At 35.7% G+C, this 19,521-nt stretch overlaps 1 protein-coding gene across 1 annotated transcript in view; it reads left to right on the top strand.

Annotated features, from left to right (window-relative positions):
- The window catches only part of LOC306878890 (carboxyl-terminal PDZ ligand of neuronal nitric oxide synthase protein-like), a 130,146-nt gene that overhangs the window by 87,655 nt on the left and 22,970 nt on the right, over positions 1-19,521 (top strand). Inside the window, exons 7-9 of the mRNA XM_079431479.1 lie at positions 2,327-2,484; positions 13,247-13,408; positions 19,327-19,492. Of these exons, the coding sequence (XP_079287605.1) occupies positions 2,327-2,484; positions 13,247-13,408; positions 19,327-19,492 (486 nt within the window). The remainder of the gene's footprint in view (positions 1-2,326; positions 2,485-13,246; positions 13,409-19,326; positions 19,493-19,521) is intronic.

Raw genomic sequence — 19,521 nt, 5'->3', positions numbered from 1 at the left:
ATAAAACAACAGTAATTCCTATTGGAATAATGCCCAAAACAAAAAGGTTTTGTAACAATTTTGTAATGGTTTTTATGGAAACTGTAAGAATTTCTGTGATGGTTTCTATTGTTTAGTTTTTTTTTGTTGTTGTTTTTTCAGCAGGGTAACGATACTCATACTGTGCTGCACATTATTGACAATATTGAGCTGAAGCTTAACTTTGCAAATTTAAAATCGCAAATCAAATCGCAATCGCAATATCTGTCAAAAATATTGCAATTAGATATTTTCCCCAAATCGCACAGCCCTAGCCGGGAGCTTTGATAGGCAGCATGGAACAGCACCTATGATTGCTTGTGTCTGAGGGGCAGATCTCATGGTGCATGGGCCAGGGGTTCAGGCTGATCATCCTCCCACAGCTTCCTCTCGACCGGTTTTCTTTTCAAATGCAAATGAGCTCTCATTCACCCACGCGCTGCATCTAATCCACACAGGATTCCCCAGCACCAACACGCTGCAATGTCACATGTATGGGACTCACTATGTTTAACAGCTCCAATGCTGTCCCAGTGATAGGACAGGGAGACCTTAATAACCCCTTTCCACAGGGAAACAGCAAACCGTTCTGAGAGCCAAATTAACTGCTTAAATTACTGCAAAATCTGCCAACAAATAATTATAGTACTTTATAGCCTATGTCTATGCCATTTAAAAAAAAAATAAAAAAAAAAATAAATGTTGGTCCCACTTTATATTAGATAGCCTTAACTACTATGTACTTGCATCAAAAAATAAGTACAATGTACTTATTTTGTTCATATTGTATTGCAAAAGACTTTTGCTGCTGTTAAAGTGGTATACAGGTTTGGTGGTATGGGTAGGTTTAAGGCTGGGTTAAGTTGTAAGGGATGGGTCAACAGTGTAATTATACATGTAGTTATAAAAACTAATGTGAGATGTAGTTACATGCAGGTGTTTTTTATATAAATACAATATAAAACATGTACAGTATGTACACAATAAGTGCATTGTAGCAAATGATTAATTTGAATGTAAGTACATAGTAGTCCACTTAATATAAAGTGGGACCCATTTTTTTTACATCATATGTAAGTTGCTTGAGTGTATTTATGCCAGCAAGAGAAATGTTTGATGCAGCTGTCTGTTACAAAAAAATCAAATTCAAAGTAAACACCTGAGTTCTATTGGTTTTAATTTGATTGTAGATGTGCAAGAGAAAAATAAAATGGTTGGAGATTTAAACATCTTTTAGCATCTTTTTGCCATGTCAAGTAACCTAATTACTAAGTTTTTGTGGCTTCACATTTGTACTGTAATTAGATTTTTTTTCATTCACATGATATTAGTTAAAATTTGATATTAGACAAATGGGGAAAATAAAATGTCTAGGTCAACGTGCAATATACTGTTATACTATACATAGGAATGTGATTTTTATTTATTTTTTGCTCCAGAATTGACTTTTAGCCAGTGGAAATGCCAGAGAAGGACTGCGTGTCCCATTACTGTACATGCGTTTAAGTGTAGAGTAAATGCCTCTGACCTCAGTCTATTTCCTTTTTTTAACTCTCGTGTTATGTTCAGTAACACAATACAGAGTTTATGATCTGGGTTAAACGGTCACCCCAAAATAACTATAATTCCTCCAAATTGTATTTGGATTTAATGACAATGAAGTTATTGATTATATGTGTGTTTGTTTGTTTGTTTGTTTGTTTGTTTGTTTACTTGTTTATCTTAATTAAAATGTATTTATTTTTTTGCTATTTATTATAGTGTGACATTAATTTTTCAAAATATAAATATTCCATTTAGTCCCTCAATTAATGTAATAAATCCAATGCATGATATATAATTACAGTACAAGTATGTTGTTCAGAATAGCTGTACATGTAGCATAGCATGTCGCACCACAGGACACAGCTGTCACTGCTTGCCATGTCATGTCAACTATCCATTTCCAGAAATCCAGATCTGATGTACAGACCGGGTGAAGGTGTGGTCAAAACATACATGGGGCCCCATATCAGTAACACCACTGTCCCACAGGGGATCCATAGTTAACACTGTCAACATCAGTGTTTGGTCAGAATAAATCTATTTGTTTATATGCCTGTGTGTGAATAAAAGCAACACTAACAGAAAGTTAGTCCCTTTAAACTCTGTAGTTTCCATGTTCCAACAAGACAATGCATGATGGCATAAACCTATAATAAGGCTCATGCTTAATTTTTATTTTCAGTTAATTTTTCCTTTAATCCCTATATCATGCTTTCCATCTCGGTAATAAATATTTTGCGAGATGAATTGTTTCTCTTCAAAGGGCGGGAGCTCACAGGGGCCGAAAAGCCGGCTGCAGATGAGACAGACATTGATGCAGAGGAGCTTCCCTTCCCTGACAGCACAATGGACGAGTTCAGTCGCGGAGTCACTGACCTGGATGCGGCCAAGAAAGAGGAAGATGTCACCAAGGACAAAAAGGTATCCAGCTGCAGCTCGCTTTGCCCACTTATTTATTCAATCCATATCAATAATTAACCACAATCTTCTATAATGTCGAGCTCTCGAAGTGGTTTGCTAAAATGCTGTGTATCAGCTTTTACACACACATCCTTTGCGCTGTATCTTCCAATTAACTTGAGTAATCAAGGGAAGGTTATTCAGCACGTATTTATTGTTTTGCAGATTAGATTTATTTTATGCTCGCAGCTATGTTCAGCCTGGGGTCCAGATGTAGCAATAAACTCATTAGCATAATCTTGTAGTGTGAAAGCCGTTGTGCTGCAAAGGATTATGTACTGAAACTGTGACCCTGACTAGCTGAGACATTCTTCAAGAGAATCATTATAGTAATGACTGTTTAGTGCTGAGGAGAGGAAGGTAACAAACAGGGTACTGGAGTATCGGTTGCATTGCATCGTATTCGTCTCTATGGATAAGTTTCACCATCTGGATCATCCAAATGACAAGCATTCTAATAGAGTTGGATTGAGGATTCGAGTCAGCCTAAAAATAGCATTGAGTATTCATTCCATTGAATTCAGGCTTTCTGTTGTCCATATAGCTTATTTGTTCTACCTCGCTGATGCTTGTTTATCTTTCCGCTCAGGCATAATTTTGTGGGTTTGTTGCATCAGTGTCTGCGGCGATGAGCCTGGAATCATGTCTGAGACTGATAAGACACTCCTCTCCTCAGGAAATTACAATGTCAGAAATGTTTGGGTTGTCTCAGATGATTGTTCCATGATTTATAAGCCAGTCAGAAACTTTTACTCTGTGCCAGAGAAAGCTTTCATGCCAGCCTCAGAGGTACCGTGTCCTTATTTCATTTGGTTTCAAAGTTTTTGACCCAAATGGAAATTTTGCAATCCAGTATAACTCAAATGAGTTTTAGTGGTAGTCTAATAGATAAAGGGGGCAGTGTGGTTAACAAAAGTGTGGCTCCTCGATAAAACTCATGCTCCTTGTTTCCTTGACCATGAGCTGCTTCATCAAATTTTAAATAAGTACCATAATGATTCCTTTTCTTTCTTTCTTTTTTTTAAGACTATATTCCAGATACTCAAATCTGATGGTTTTCTTCGGTTTGGGCTTTATATTTGAGAAATTTATACCTGTCTTGATTCCATATAAAGAGACTATGGCTAAATTCAAACTACAGAAGAATGTGCTTGTCCTGTTTGTTTAATAGATTTATTTTATTTTATATTGTTTTTATTTTATTTTATTCAATGCCAGTTTTTTACCGTTATCAATTGATATTGGATATATCTGTAGATATTGATATTTCTTTTATTTTTACATTTCTTTTACCTTTGCTATCATTTAGCGCTGTCTTAATTTTTTTATATAAACTTCAATCTTTAGCAAATCTCAAAATCTATGCTCATTTTTCATTCTGGACATCGCCTAAATCAAAAACAATACATATAAATCGATTTGATTGTATTTTTCAGTATTTTATTTTTATTTTTAATCAAAATAATAATAATGTAGAATTTATTATAATATATATTAAAAATATTGGCTCTTTATCGTTTTCTGGCCATAATATATAAAAAGTTATTTGCCAGAATTTTACAACTATTTCCGACTAGTTTACATTTACTGGAGTCACAGACAAACTTTAATCACAAGTTTATGTGATGTGTGTGATATGACACCCACTGACATTTTCTATTGACATCTGTTACTACTACCATGGTAACTGACATTATTCAAGTCACTGACTTTGGTTGCTTGATCATACAGGCAGTATTTGATCCTTTTCTGCCTGCTGTTGTGTGAATGGGACAGTTTAAGATTACCAGTAAATACGGTTGTCAGTTCCAAACGACAACAGTGTGAATGTAATCGAAGAGGTTGTTTGATCTTAAAAAATAATTTTTGTCTCTCTCTGGTTTTCAAAGAAATTTCATTTTTATAACTGAATCATACATGTGTACATTTGGCACTTTTGTCAGGAGATTTAAATTTAGCATTTCAGCAAATGTCTTCATGAATGAAGCGTCTGAGAGCGTACTGTCCTACTCCTACATAAGCAGATCATTTTAGATTCTTGTACTCTGCAGAACAGGGATACTCATGCCATCCTCAAGGATCGTGGAGCGGCAATGGACATAAAAGAACAGACTCTGAAAAGGAAAAGCTTTCTGCGTCGAGCCTTTGCAGCCAGTTTAGTTTTATCATTTTGATGTTTGCCATGCATGAGCTCTTGAGAGATGAACCCTTATACCTAGAAAAGTTAGTCCCTTTTTACACTTAAGTGTTTAAACACAAATCTTATAGAATAATATATGTACGTTCGTAAATTTGTGCAGTTTGTGTGTTATTTTTATATGTCATCTTTGAAAAGCTTGTATTCTGGCATGCCAATGCATTACAGTGTCACGAATGAAACAGAAATTAATGAAACAGCTTTTTCTCCAGTTATCTTTAACAAAGAATGAAATAGAAAAGAAGACATGGACGGTTAGAAAGAAAATAAACACTTTTCTTACTGTTGCTACATACAGAAAACAGCTTTTGCACTTTCTGCGCCAGCACTGTTAACCGTAGGGAATCAAACAGATATTGAATCGTCTCTGCTAGGTAACAATGGATGCCTAAAAAAAGCAAACTACAAATGAATTTCAACTGAGCAACTTCGACTATGCTGAGATGTGTAGTCTAAATGCTGATAAAGCTTTGGCATTTCACTCTCAATGATCTTTCAGACATTATAACAAAGCCCTTTTGTCTTTATAATTCATTCAGTCATAAATTTAGGTCGCGTTTCAAAAGGATGCACGATTATTCAATGCATGATTAGTTCATTCACTTCTATCCATATGCTAATGCGTTACAGTGACATTTAACATTAGCTTGACAGCGTGGAAGACAATAAAAGCCAACAGCTTTATGGTGGCACTTAATCATATTTAGTGTTAGTTAGCTATTTGACAGCTTGGACCTCTTTTGATTCTCCTTCAGTCTGTGTCTGACAACCATCCCAGCTCATGATATTTAATGCCGTTCTATATTTCTCAAGATGCTGAATGAACCACCACAGTGGGAAAAGGATCCTTTATAAACTTGCTGTAAAAAGTGGTTATTTGAGATTGTTTGATGTTTCAGGTCATTGTTCTATACTCTTTAAATCCTGACACCTCATGTGGACTATGTTTTAATAGACGCACTAGTTTTGTCTGATAATTTTGAAGCTGTATTATTGTCTAGGGTGTGCCGGTACCCTCAGGCAACTTTTAGTGTTATGACTATAACAATGCAAACGGTTTTCTCTTGTGACTTTTCAGGCATCATTGTCTCGAGTCATGTTAGTGAGAAAGGTAACAGTGCTCACTTACATCCTCACTGTCTTTGCCATTAAAATCCTTCATCATTGTATTCTAGTCCCCAATGTCATGTTCCTGTCCTCAGGGCTACTCAACTTTGAAAAGCTCAAGGGCCACAAAGCCTCAAGATGCCTTTAGATCAAAGAGCTGCACTTTTGATTTTTCTTATTAATGAGGCTGGTATGAATACAAGTGGAATGTAGTCTACTGTAGGTATATATCACAGTAACAGTGTTTTATGAACATTTGAAGCATTTCTGTGACACTGTCTTCAGAGTAGGCTATAGTTTCTTGTATTATTATTTAGTATTTATTTTTTTGTTCTTCATATTGATTAGCACTGACTCAGGTAGTTGTGTTTAAGCTCTCATTTCACTTAAATACGTTTCATGTTTAATTCAGTAAGAGCTGTCCAAACCTCTCTATGTATTATATATTTGTTATTTTGTAACCCTCCAATTTTTATCCTTTTTGCTTTACTGGATTTAGACAAGAGTTGTTGCGTTTGGTGAACAATGGCAGGTCCCATTGAATGACAGAGAAAGGTGATACAATCCAAGCAGAGATTGAACAAAATTATTAATAAATCCTTTCTTTTCTTTTCTTTTCTTTTCTTCTTTCTTTCTTTTTTTCTTTCTTTCTTTCTTTGTTTCTTCCTTATTAAGGGTGAGGCACCCTTTTATCAAACAAAATTAATAATGAATAAATGCATTATTGCTGATGGAATTATCTTTCAAACTCTCTCTGGGCAATCGGATCCTTGATAATATTCAAGAAATGGGTGATAGCTCATCGGTTAAGTTATTAACTGCTGACTTAAAAATAATAACAATAACTTCTAATCTTTCAATATTTCTTAAATCCTTCTCTGTTCTAGCTTGTACTATTCTAGACTATGTTTGAAATTATTTATTGCTAGCAATTCTCGAATTATTGCCTTGTATTCATCATTTGTAAGCTGCTTTGCATAAATGTACCTGCTAAATGTTTTAAATCTTGTTTTATAATTTTTTTCAAGCTATTTATTCATTTATTATTAAAGGGTGAGCCACGTTTTATCAAACAAAATTGATTTAAATTTTTCTTTTTTATTTTACTTTATTTTATTACGTTTTATTTTAATTTAAAATCATTTGTTTAATTAAAATTATATAGCCAATATGTGCCACCTCTTTTTATATATATATAACGCCACGCCCACTGTGTCTGTCGTTTGCGCCTCCCGCCACAATATATATATATAAAATAAAAATGTTTTTGCATTTACTGTGAAAGTACTGGAGTAACTTTTGCATTGGGTGTTAACAAACATTTTTATATTTCATAATGTGCTTCTTGATGCTGTCACTAAAAGCTTCTTGTCTGAGAAACACAGAAGCAAGAAAGCAAATTTGTGTAACAAGACAATAATTCCCTCTATACGTCTCTAACACTGTCAAGGACGTCTCCAAAAAAAAAAAAAAGGTCAATAAAAAGAAGGCAGCAATCTGCCTTGCAGAAAGCCCTGAGCAGAAAACCAATGAGGGCATTTGTGTGGCCGCTAGCAACTCTCAGTCAGCCCAGCTGTGAGCTGAACATTGCTCTTTTACCCTCGTTTACCCTCAAGGGCTCAGTGCTTTCACTAGGGTACAACCAACACTTCACAAATTCAGAAAGCTCGACATATTGCACAGGTTCAGGAGAGGCAATATGTCTAGTCTAGACATGAGTTAAAGCATTTTGCTCCCAAGCTTGTTGTATTTCACATGCTGCCGAGTGTGTTTAGATGTGTGTCGTTCTGTGTCTGACTGGAATATCAAACAATGCTTAAAAAAAACTCCTTATTTACATTCAGGTCTTCACCTTTGTTTCTAATGAATATGCAGCACTGTTAGACTCCTGCATTGTTTCACCAATTATCAAAAAGACCAGCATAGTAATTGGGTGCTTGAAAGAAAGACTTGCATTGTAATACTCAGCATATTTTCTTTTTTATGTAAGATGTGCAGACTTTCTCAGGCAGAGGTGGATTAGTTTGTTGTTGGATGTAATCCACTTTTAAATGCATTGCTTTCAAGTACAGAACATCCATCCTGGACTATCAGAGACCTCAGCACATTTTCATCTTATCTTATGTGCCAGATAAGAAGTTTTTTTTATGTTTAGAAGGATACATGTAGGAATCAACATTTGTTGATATACACTTTTAGACTCTGCAGACTTTCCAGTGAAGTCTATTGACTAGTAGGTGTCTTAATCTCAGCCTCAGATGTACCGCTCACAGTTTGTTCCCTGACTGTCTGATGCGTGTTGTACATGAAAATGGTAAGAGCTGGCTCAAAAGCAGCTGTTCCAATTTGATTGGCTCACTTTTCCGTGCCTTGAAACAACTTTTGAGTAAAAAGTAATTACTGGATTTGATCAAGTTGGGCTGATTTGTGCCAACAAATCTTCAGATGCTGAGAGATTGATGGAGACACAAAGTAAATTAGTGTCAGTGTTTTGCATTTTACACTACTGTTGAAAAGTTTTAAAGAAATTAAGACTTGAGCAAGAATGTATTAAAAAAAGATATAATTTCTACAAAAATATTAAGCAACAACTGTTTTCAACATTTATAATAAGAAATACTGTTGGCATATTAGAATGATTTCTGAAGGATCATGTAACACTAAAGAAGTAATGGCTGCTGAAAATTCAGCTTTGCCTTAACATGAATGAATTATACTAAAATAGAAAACAGTTATTTTAAATTGTAACCATATTTCACAATATAACTGTGTATAACATATTTTTGATCAGATACATTCAGATCATGAGCATGAGAGACAAAACTTGTGCAGTTTGCTTGTGCAGAGGAAGGTGTGTGAAAAGTTGAAAAAGCTTTCTACTGGTTGTCAAAAGTCTGGCAATGCAACACAAATCTGTGTGACATAAATCTCATAGAACCTAAACACAAGTTTCTTACAGTTAGTGTTATATACCTACCCTCTATATGAACTTTCAGTTGAAAAACATTCGGCAGCTACCATAATAATGGATTAACATTGGCATAGAGCGCAAAAAAATATTCTGATAGTTATTCTCCACCTTGAAGTATGAAAAAATTCTGAACTGAAGACAGCTGTTGTAGAAAATCCAAGGCATCTGCTGTGACATTTCCGAAAATGTGGAGATCTGTATGTAAGTTGTAGCACCTGTATAATAATAAGTTTAATAACCGTCCTCCACCAGTGGCCTTATTCCACAGGCATGCTGTAATCCAATGAAATATAATGAGGTTATTTGTACTATAATAGCAGTGTAAGCCATAGATTGCTGTATCATTTATTCACATAGACACTGCTTCTTAGTCTCTCAATTTCTTTCCAAATTTTTTCCTCTTTAGAAATGTGTGATTTTTATTTTTTTCCCATTTTGATGTTATACTTTGACATTAGAGATTGTTGACATTGTATTGCATTGAAAGTCTTCATAAGGAATCTTCTGGGCAACATCAAACCCTAACCACCACATGAGATCTGCCAAATACAGAAACAAGGGAACATGTGCGGAGATTTTACCGCTTGACAAAGCATCCCATGTGAAACGGCCTTTAGAGAGTTGAGTTTGTGAAGCATGGCAGACATTCCATATACTTCCTTACTGATCTTTTTCTGCCTCTGTAGGTTTATGTTTGACCCAGTCCAAAACCTCAGGTGTTCATGGATCCTGGTGATGATTGCTAAAGCAACACTACAGGCTTTTAGTAGCTGCTGTCGATTACACATCCATCACATAATCACAGATTAACTAATTAGGTTTTTCTGCAGCGGTTAATTGAAAGCACTCAAATGAACGCTATTTCCCTTGATACCTTTTAGCAGATGTGTTTTCTTCAGCCATTTACCAAAGACTCGGGTCTTGTTTTCTGTCAGCTGTGCACGATAATCCAACACACAATATGGTTTCTGTGCCAACTTTGCAGTGTAAACGGCTTTAGATGATTAAATATATGTAGACAAGAGATCTCAATTCAGTATGTAAATAAATGCTATAAAGACCATAGCCTATATCTTTGCTTTTGGTTCGATTTTGAATAGCAAACATAATACTGTATATACTTTTGCTTATGCCAACTCCATTTACCCATATTGAAAAGAAATTGCATAGTTTTATTATTATTATTTTTATTTATTTTTTTGCTGTTTTGCCTCATTTTAAGTAAAACGCCAGGGAGGAAAAATTATCCACTAACCTAGTTTATAATAGTATTTTTGTTTTTGTATTATGATCATATATTTTTTTTCATTAAGCTATCTATATGTAGTAGATTGTGTTTAACACAAAAATGAGTGATGATCAGGTCAGCACACAGAAGTATAGAAAATCTACATTGACTTAAAAAAAAAAAAACTGCGCTGGTCTCGGATTGGATCGGTATCGGCAGATACTCAGAATTTTCGGGATCGGATCGGTTCTGAAAAAATGGTATCGTTGCGTCCCTAATCTGCATGAAGGTTTCATTTCTCTGTAAAGGCGCGTCCAGTACTCTGGAGATGAGAGAATTAATAAATAATTAAAATATCTCCTTTTTTCCAACACATTCATAATCATTAGGCAACTTTTGCCTGTGCTTGGTGACGACCTTTATTCGTGTGCTTGAGCACGGAATTTAAGTTCATTGGATTATTAGCTTTAATATAAACATGCAATTAGTTAATAATGACTTAAATGAACGACTAGTTAAGTTGTTGGGGGCAGCCCTATTAAATATCAGCTAGACATCTCTGGTAAAGTTTTTAAAGCAATTTAGCTGCGCGTTTCCATTGTCGGATAAATTCCACTTTCAGAACTGTCACGTCCATAACGGAGAGATGTCCGTCTGTAATATTGATTTTTTTTTTTTTTTTCCTCTGAAACACAAAAACCCTATGTAGGCTATATTTTATGTTGTGAATAGCCAACCCTTTCCATTTTTGTCACGTCCGTAACGCATGTATATCCTTTTTTCCCCTCATCGTTTAGGCTGATACTTTACTGATGTCTGGACTCTATTTTCAGCGGTTTAGAAAAATATAAAGAGATGGTCCAATATAGCTATTGGTAATGAATACATTCTATGAGAATGTGTGTTTCAGATTTTGACTGTGAATGTCATGTCCATAATCTTTGAAATACTTGATTTTTTGTTCAAAATTGTGATGTTTTTGAAACGCTGCGAAAAAAATCACATTTTCAAAACTGTTTTTGAGATTGTTCATTAGCTACTGGTATAATTGTGTGCTCCACATTTTCATTGTATGATTGTAATGTTCCATTTATAGGGAAATATAAAATATATTGGGCAGAACTTAGTTAAGTGTATTGGTCCGGCCCTCTGCAACCGCCCAAATTTCTCATGTGGCCCCTTGGGAAAATGAATTGCCCACCCCTGCCATAAACTATCAAAACCATGAGATTTTCTTTTTCTCTTTTTTTTTTTTTTTTTATCTGTCAGTGGTTACAATTCAATAGATGGAGCTGAAAATCAGTTTTAAATCATAATTTTATTCTTAACTGTAGCAAAATTTGCAGGGGTTATAACTATTTAGCATAGCATTTGTTGAGTTACAGCAAGAGAAAAACATTCTGGAAGAACAAGGAACTTTTCTTCCTTCATTTATAGCCAGTTTTATCTCATGTCTCAGAAAGCATGAAAAGCCCTTTTAGTCGGTCTCACACATCAAGGATCTGTTTCTGCTGCATTTGTTGAGCTGTGCTGTACAATTTGAAGTCTGTAAAATATATTTATCAATGAATCATTTATTAAGAAGAGGTAGATTCACTGTGAGGCGTCTGTGAGAGCAGGTGTTGTTTACAACATGCCATTCTGCAGCACTGCCCGAATAAACAGCTGTCAGTAGACACACACAGAAGGAAATCCTCATCAGTCGGCCTCAACCACCACTCAGTCAATATGTGAGAAATGAAAAACATGAGAAGAATGTCTTTTCCAATATACTGCCTGCAATCTTATTTGACATCAGTCTTAAGTAAAAGCCTCCTGGTTGGTTTTCTGGGAATATAAAAAAATAAATGAATGCAAAATGTAATTTTTCAATGCCTTGTATTTTTTGTGGAAACCATGATACATTTTTTCAGTTTTCTTTAATGAATGAAAGTTCAAAAGAACTTCTTTAGAAATACAGTTTATTTTTGTGTAACAATGTAAAAGTGTTCCATGTTCTTTCACCTTTTATGAATGTGTCCTTGCTAAATAAATTTGTCTTTTAAAAAAATTTAATCGGTAGTGCATATTTTAAAAACTTGGCTTACAAAATTGCTTTAAAACTACAAAATTGTATCTTGTATATGGAATACATTTTATGGTAAATTTTTGATGAATCAAAATGACTATTTAAATTGTGATGATTTTACGCACAAGTACATGCATACATACACATGATTAGTAAATAAAATATAAAATGCTTTTCACCCCATCTTCCCCTTCTGACCTGCTGTTTTCCATTGTTTGTACAGGTAGTCCTGCCCAAAACTTTCAATCATCTGTTTTTAGACCACTCCAAAAGCAGTGCTTTGAAGCACAATCGAATCAGGTTCTGAACAGCATTCTTGTCACATTAAATTGGGATAAGAGAACGTTTTAACTTTGGGGAAAAAGAAAGAAAGAAAGAAAAAAATGACACTTGAAATGCATGCTTCAGGGGGTCCATATCAGTTTTATGTCTAGTAGATGCTCATGTTCGATTTTTCAAAAGACTGAGGTCTGGTTTGGTGTGTCTAGCCATCCGTTTAGTGATTCAGCACCAGGCAATGCCTGAATATTTCAAAGGGCTCTTTGCAGCACATCAATCTCAGCCAAAATCAGTCTTATCGCTGGCCGCTGCAGCTTTCATACTCAATCCCTCATTCTGTACGTTGGAGGTCAATATCTGACAACTGGCATTACCATATTTTCATCCCGACCAGGGTAAAACTTACAATTTGTCACAGTTGACTGCCTCCCACCCCTCTGAGCTCTGTTTGTTTGCACAGCTACACTAGCTGCAAGTGCTACTGTAATTAATATCTGAGCCTCGGTAGGGGCCAGCAAAGAGACATCTTTGACCACAGAGTTGGTCAGAGCGGTGCATTGTATCCTAATGGCAAGCATGGAGTTGTTTTTAAGCTAAAGATATTGGCATAAAGCACAGGGGATGAAATGGAGTTTGTGCACTAATGACTGCTAAACTAGTTTGTATTGTTATTTTGCTGATTATTAAAGGCCCTTGCCGATTCTGCATTGTCTGTTTTAATGCTTTTCAACTTATTCTGCTTTTTCATGTCGTTCCCGATCCTCACACAAAGCTATCGTATGGCTTCAGAAGACTTTTTTATACTCTTAATCGTGAACATGTAGATTAATTACCGATCTTGACAAAACAACTGTTCTCTCTCTTGTTCTTCAGCCCTCTGAAGAGCCCAACATCCTGCTGGCGTCCCCTAAGTTGCTGCTTCCTTCAGGCAGTCAGCTGCCGGCCAGCACTCCCCTGTCTGTGCACCACCAGCTCCAGCTGCTCCAGCAGCAGCTCACCCAACAGCAGCAGCAGACACAGGTGGCCGTGGCCCAGGTGAGTTAGAGTAAATGCAACATAGCACTTTAAATGAACATTTAATAGACCTTTAGAAGCTGTGGGATTTAGGTTCATTTCTGGGTGGTGTTGTGTACATTTTAGTGTTACTTAGTACAACTTAGTATAAATTTTCACATCAAAAGTTTGAGGTCAGTAAGATTTTTTTTTTATGTTTTTGAAAGAAAACTGCATTTAATTGATCAGAAATGGTAATATTGTGAAATATTCTTACAAACTAAAGCAACTTTTCTATTTTAATATATTGTAAAATGTAATTTATTCCTGTGATGGCAAAGCTGAATTTTTTAGCAGTCTCTCCAGTCTTCAGTGTCACATGATCCTTCAGAAATCATCCTAATCTTGTATAAAAGTACAAAATCTTACTGACCCAAAACATTTGAGTGTGTGTGTGTGTGTGTGTGGGGGGTATGGGGGGGGTAATTAAAAAGAGCAGCTAGCTCATCTAATGTATTATTCTTTTGAGGATGGTTTTATTAATGTGTTTGTGCATTATGCAAATCATGTTTTATTATGGGTCAGGTGAGTTTAAGTGATTTATTTGTTTATCCCTCAAAAAAATAAACCCAATACAAACAATAAGTGTTCCTCCAGATATTTAAGCAGGAAAATTGTGTAAAATGTTTCTACACTGACAATCTTGGCATTTTTTCAGGTCTCAACTCCTTTTTAAATAATTGAGCTGTTTTGTCAAACTGTTTGTTCAATATATTATTGAAATCTGAAATTATTTTATCTTAATTGTGTCTTATCTGTCTTAATTGTGGAGTGAAATCTAGGTGTTCACCAAATATTGTTATTCTGTAAAGAAAATATATTTCTTGTTGTAGCACTTTACAAAAACTGTTGCCTATCAGCTACGGTGGTCTCAGTGTGAACCTTAGCTACAAATCCCAACATTAGAACTGGTTGTGAATGGCTTGGAGTGCACAAAACAGCTGTATTCTGTTGCTGGTTTGCTTGTTTAGCCACAGTTCTACACCATGTGTTTGGCAAGAGGAGAAAGCCTTTGGTTTTCATAAGCATTATGCTCAGCCAGAGGGTACTTTCTCTTAAGAAAGTGCTTTTGTGTGTACGTGTGTGTGTGTGTGTGTGTGTGTAAGACACTTGGCACTCTTCACAGGTCTGAGAATGGTGTTACAGGGGGTGGAGTTTTGTTCCACGCTCCTTTGACCCACATCTTTGTGTCTGCATGTCGCTTTGAGGTGTGTTGAAGATAGTCAGGGATGTCCATCCTGCCATAACTCTGATAAGCAAAGACAGCCAATTGAAAACGCACCCAGATTTGCAACACAACACACACAAAGAGAAATAAGGCTTGACTTTGCTCTGGCTGCTGTGGTGTCTTCAGTCACTGAAGAAGAGGAGATGCTTTGAAGCATGCTATCAAAGCAGCACACGCAAGTCAATCGTCGCTTATTAATTTATTTCTCCATTTGTTTTGCAGTGGCTCTCATCCTTAGGGAAAATGATCGGCAGATGAAACGATATTTGCTTTTCTGAAGTCTGGATTAGTGGTGGAGTGGGTTATTTGTGGAGGAAGGTTTTTGTGTGTTTTGTGTTTCTTTTAATCATAGTCTGGTGGAAGATTCTCCTTTTTTTTTTACAGGAGAATTTAGTACAGATAAAATGAGTCAAACGCATTTGGCTTCTGCCATGTCCTGAAAACGATGGCCATGTCAAATCTCCCAAAAATCTGTTTTACATGCTTGTATATTGAAGATGTTTTATGAGAACATTTCAGGCAAATTTTCTGATGAATCTGAGTTCTAGTACCGCACGAGTCAAATGTGGCTTCTCTTAAATGAAAGTCTTGTTACGGTGCTGTTTAGTAAAAAAAAAAAAAAGAGAGAGAGATATGTATACAGAGGGTTTATAGAAAATAGCCTCTCTGACTGCTTCGTATTTTAGCACGGCTTGTTTTCCACTTTTTTTTTTTTTTATGCCCTCTTCCAGCTTTCAATGGAGTGTTTAAAGGAAAATCAGCACTGAAATATTTGATGTAATTTCTTTGTGCCATTTGAGGGCAGCAACAATGGATTAAACAGCCCTATAAAAACCTTGTAATGACTACAGTGCAGTGGAAGAAAAAAAAAATACATTTGTGCTTTAAAATGACTATGGTCATGAAAGTCTCCACTTTAAATATGTGTGATTAAATAGATTGTTAGAACATGAATCACACAAATTACCTTTTTTAGAGCTCTCTAGGTTATGTCAGTGAAAATGAATCATTTGGTGACATCCGTACCATTAAATCTGTTCTCTTGAGAAAGCATGGAAAAGGGTTTAGAAAACAGTGTAAATGTGAGATTTATGGGCTGTTTTTACATAAGACTAGTGCATGCAGACTGAGCATTGATCGTTCCTGCTCTGGAGCTCTGAAGATGGCAATGTGCTGAAACGTCTGCTTGCTTGCTCGTGTCCATCTGTTTTTAATTCACATGCACTTTGCACTTTTGGCACAATGCAATTTATGAAGTAAAAAATGTTTTTGTAGACTTTTTCAGTCTAGAGTGGATCAGTTAGCCACCCTCTTGTTCATTTTCAAGTATCCACCTGGCTCTACGCACCTGCAGTACAAGGACTTAATTTTTCTTGTTTGGAGTGCTACAATTTTCTCAAGTTTTACATGAATCATTCCTTACCATGGACTTTAATCCAAAAGCCAGAAGGATTGTGAGGCTCTGATTTTTTTCTTTTCTTTTCTTTTTTCTTTTGTCTTGTTTTGTGTGTTGTTTTGGGTTTGGTTTGGTTTGCTTTGTGGTTTGGTTTGGTTTTTTAAAAGGATACAGTTGATACCCACACATGCCTACTTGGACTTAACCTTAGGGACTTTAGACCTGGTTAAGTTGTTGAAATTCACGCCCTTGATGTTGAAACAGACTTTTTTTTTTTTTTTACAACAGCTCTATAACTAATATTCCTCATGCTAAACACTAATATTACTGCCAGAAAATATTGTTAAAGGGGTCATATGATGCGATTTCAAGTTTTCCTTTCTCTTTGAAGTGTTGCAAGCTGTTCGTGCATAGATAAGATTCCTAAATTTGCAAAGACTAAAGTCTCAAAAACCCAAAGAGATATTCTCTCCTCCTAAAATGTCTCATTTAAACACACCCCCACATGTCTACGTCACTGTGTGTGAAAGCGAAACTACTTTGTTTGGGCTTCCAAAAGTGTACACAACTAGAAATCAGTGGTTAAGTTGTATTTACAACACTGTTCCAGAACAGTTCAACCCAAATATTAGAGTGTGTGCCGCGCATTTTACGGAGGACTATTTCCTGAACCTGGGAGAGTAGCCTACAATGCCAGCTGTGCACAAAGGCTGTTTCTATAAAGTGGGGCAATTCTAACTTTGCAAGGACAGTCTGGCGCTTCAGACTCACAGCCTGTAAGTATGTTTTCAGATTTAAAGAATTTGCCACTGACTGTTCAAATGTGAGTTTTGAGCAGTGTAGAGTAGTGCTTGTTGTTTGTCGTTTCTCCGATCACAAATGCAGACATGGTAATGTTTATGCAGCACGATGCATAAAAAGACAGTATAAGTCATTATAATCAGGAATTATGCCCCCACTGGATGCAACAAATGCCTCGTTTATAATGGGTTTTATTGTTTTTGTCTCATTGCGCCGGGACATGGCATCACAATACAATAAGGGGCGTAACATTTCCGTCACACACTTGAGGTATTCGACCAATCACAACACACTGGATAGCTGGCTAATCAGAGCACACCTCGCTTCTCAGAACAATGAGCTTTGTAAAAATCGACCCGTTTCAGAAAGGCAGAGCATAGAGAAGTAACAATGTACAGTATGTGGAAAATAATGTGTTTTTTTTTTACCTTAAACCACATAAACACATTGCATTATACCAAATACACAAAATAATGTTCTTTTTAGCAACATCATGTGACCCCTTTAATCTTTTCCGCTATACAGTCAAAGATATTACTGTTCTCTTTTCATTTTGTAGCAATAATTGTACATTGAACTATTAATTGCTTAATTAGTAGATGTGAAAATGAAACGTAGAATAACTGATTGCAGTGGCAATGCATTGGCGTTAAACAGTTCTTCATTGCTGCTTTTGTTGTTTACTTTTTTGAAGACAAGGAAAATAAATACTGCTTCTGTATGTCATCGAGGAAAATGATGATCATCAAAGCATTTGGACTCCCAACATTTACCCTGACTTGCCTTGCTGATGAATGTACCCCACTCAGATTGAGATATAAAACCATGACAGCATGAAATATGAGGCTTGTATACAATTACATCCTATATCCTTTTGAAAACAACATCTTTTGTCATGGTGGGCAGCTCTTTCCCCAAAAACAATCACTCTTTGTCAGAAAACATACACGCAAACATACGTACAAGCACTACATTCGAGAACTGATGGCAAGCGGCTCAACCTGAACTAAGCTTTCAATCCACATTTACAGTATGGTAATTTTTTTTCCTCAATCTTTTGCGTTACTCCCTGCTGGCCTGATCTTGATGGCTCATTGGCTTCGTCTGGAGAATGTATTGTTCTTAAGGGCAGGCAGCACGAGCAGGCACGCTGTTTAAGCTGGGTCATAAATCACCCCGGACCCCTTGGAGAGTGGCTTTAGGAGCAAACAGACACTTAGACGGTGCTCAGCATAAGCCACTGGCAGAAATGGATTCGCCTATCGCTGGGTAGAATCATAGGACTTACGAAGGACACTCAAGTGCATCATAATCGCTTTGGAAATCTTTATAGCTGGCCATTTGTCATTAGCTGGACAAACCAAACAGCAATTCATAACAAAATGTGTGGAGGACTTTTTCTGGTACTTATGGAAATGGAGGTTTGTTAGACTATTCCAGATAATTCCTTTATCTAGGATTAAGTTAATTATTACTTGACTAAAGCGGTGTAAATTGAACACACTCTTAAGTATTTAGTGATAATATTCATCTGTAATATTTAATGGCTTATTATTTTTAATATATTTATATATATTTTTTTGCAAAGACTTGCATTATATTTGTGGCAGAAAAATTTTACTCTGATTTAATTATAATGTATATAACTAAATATAATATTGAATGATAATAATAATTATTATTATATTGTATTTATTTGTTTTATTGTTTGTTTTTAAAAATTTTAACAGATATAACAGCCATTTGTCCTTCCATCGTTGCGCTTCATATTATTTCATCATTACTCTTAAAATACAGCTGATATCAGGAACATAAAATATCTTCTTTTTTTTAAAGTTATTTCTTGATGTGGTGTTAAAGAAGCTTTTAAGATGAAAGCACTCTTTAATTTTGCATGAATGCTGCTACCTACACAGTAAATGAGATGACCTTCATAGTAACACTTTATAAAGTTTGCCATCAATTTTTCATATAAATGCATTCAAAATATATTAAATAGAACTGCATACCAAATTGCATTATGGTGATTGTAGATAAAAAAAATATTTTAAAGATGTTTAATCTTAAATATATGAATAAATTCAAGTAGGACTTTGAAATTCTCAGAATAACAATAAAAAGGTTTTAATTTCCTTGAACTCTTGAAGCCCAGACCGGATCCCAGTATGTTCAGACATATTCTTCTGAAGCTGAACAAAGGCAAATTCTGATATTAATTATGAAATAATGGCCTTAAAGTTTAATCAAATGAAAACCTAAAACTTCTTTTATTTTTTTAAAAGTATTGCTTTTAAATTTTCAAAATGCTTTTGAGTTGGAGCTGAAAAAAGATTGATAAATTGAGCCAGTTTGAGTTTTTGTCCTTAGTAGAGGCGACTCTAGGATAATACAGCATATTAACTTCTGGAGGTCTCTGTGTTGGTTGGTAGAATATTCTGCTGTACTTAAGCATGCTTGCTTTGGTGTGTTCCTCAGGTTCATCTGCTGAAGGATCAGCTCTCTGCAGAAGCTGCGGCGAGGATTGAGGCCCAGGCTCGAGTTCATCAGCTGCTGCTGCAGAATAAGGACCTACTGCAGCATATTTCTCTCTTGGTCAAACAGGTTCAGGAGCTGGAGCTCAAGTTGGCTGGGAATGGCTCTAGTGAGTATGATTTCCTGTGTTTAGCAGTG

This window comes from Barbus barbus (assembly GCF_936440315.1).
Source record: "Barbus barbus genome assembly, chromosome: 13".
Lineage (NCBI taxonomy): Eukaryota > Metazoa > Chordata > Actinopteri > Cypriniformes > Cyprinidae > Barbus > Barbus barbus.
The sequence above is the reverse complement of the archived record's forward strand: the minus strand, read 5'-3'. Positions and strand labels throughout refer to the sequence as shown.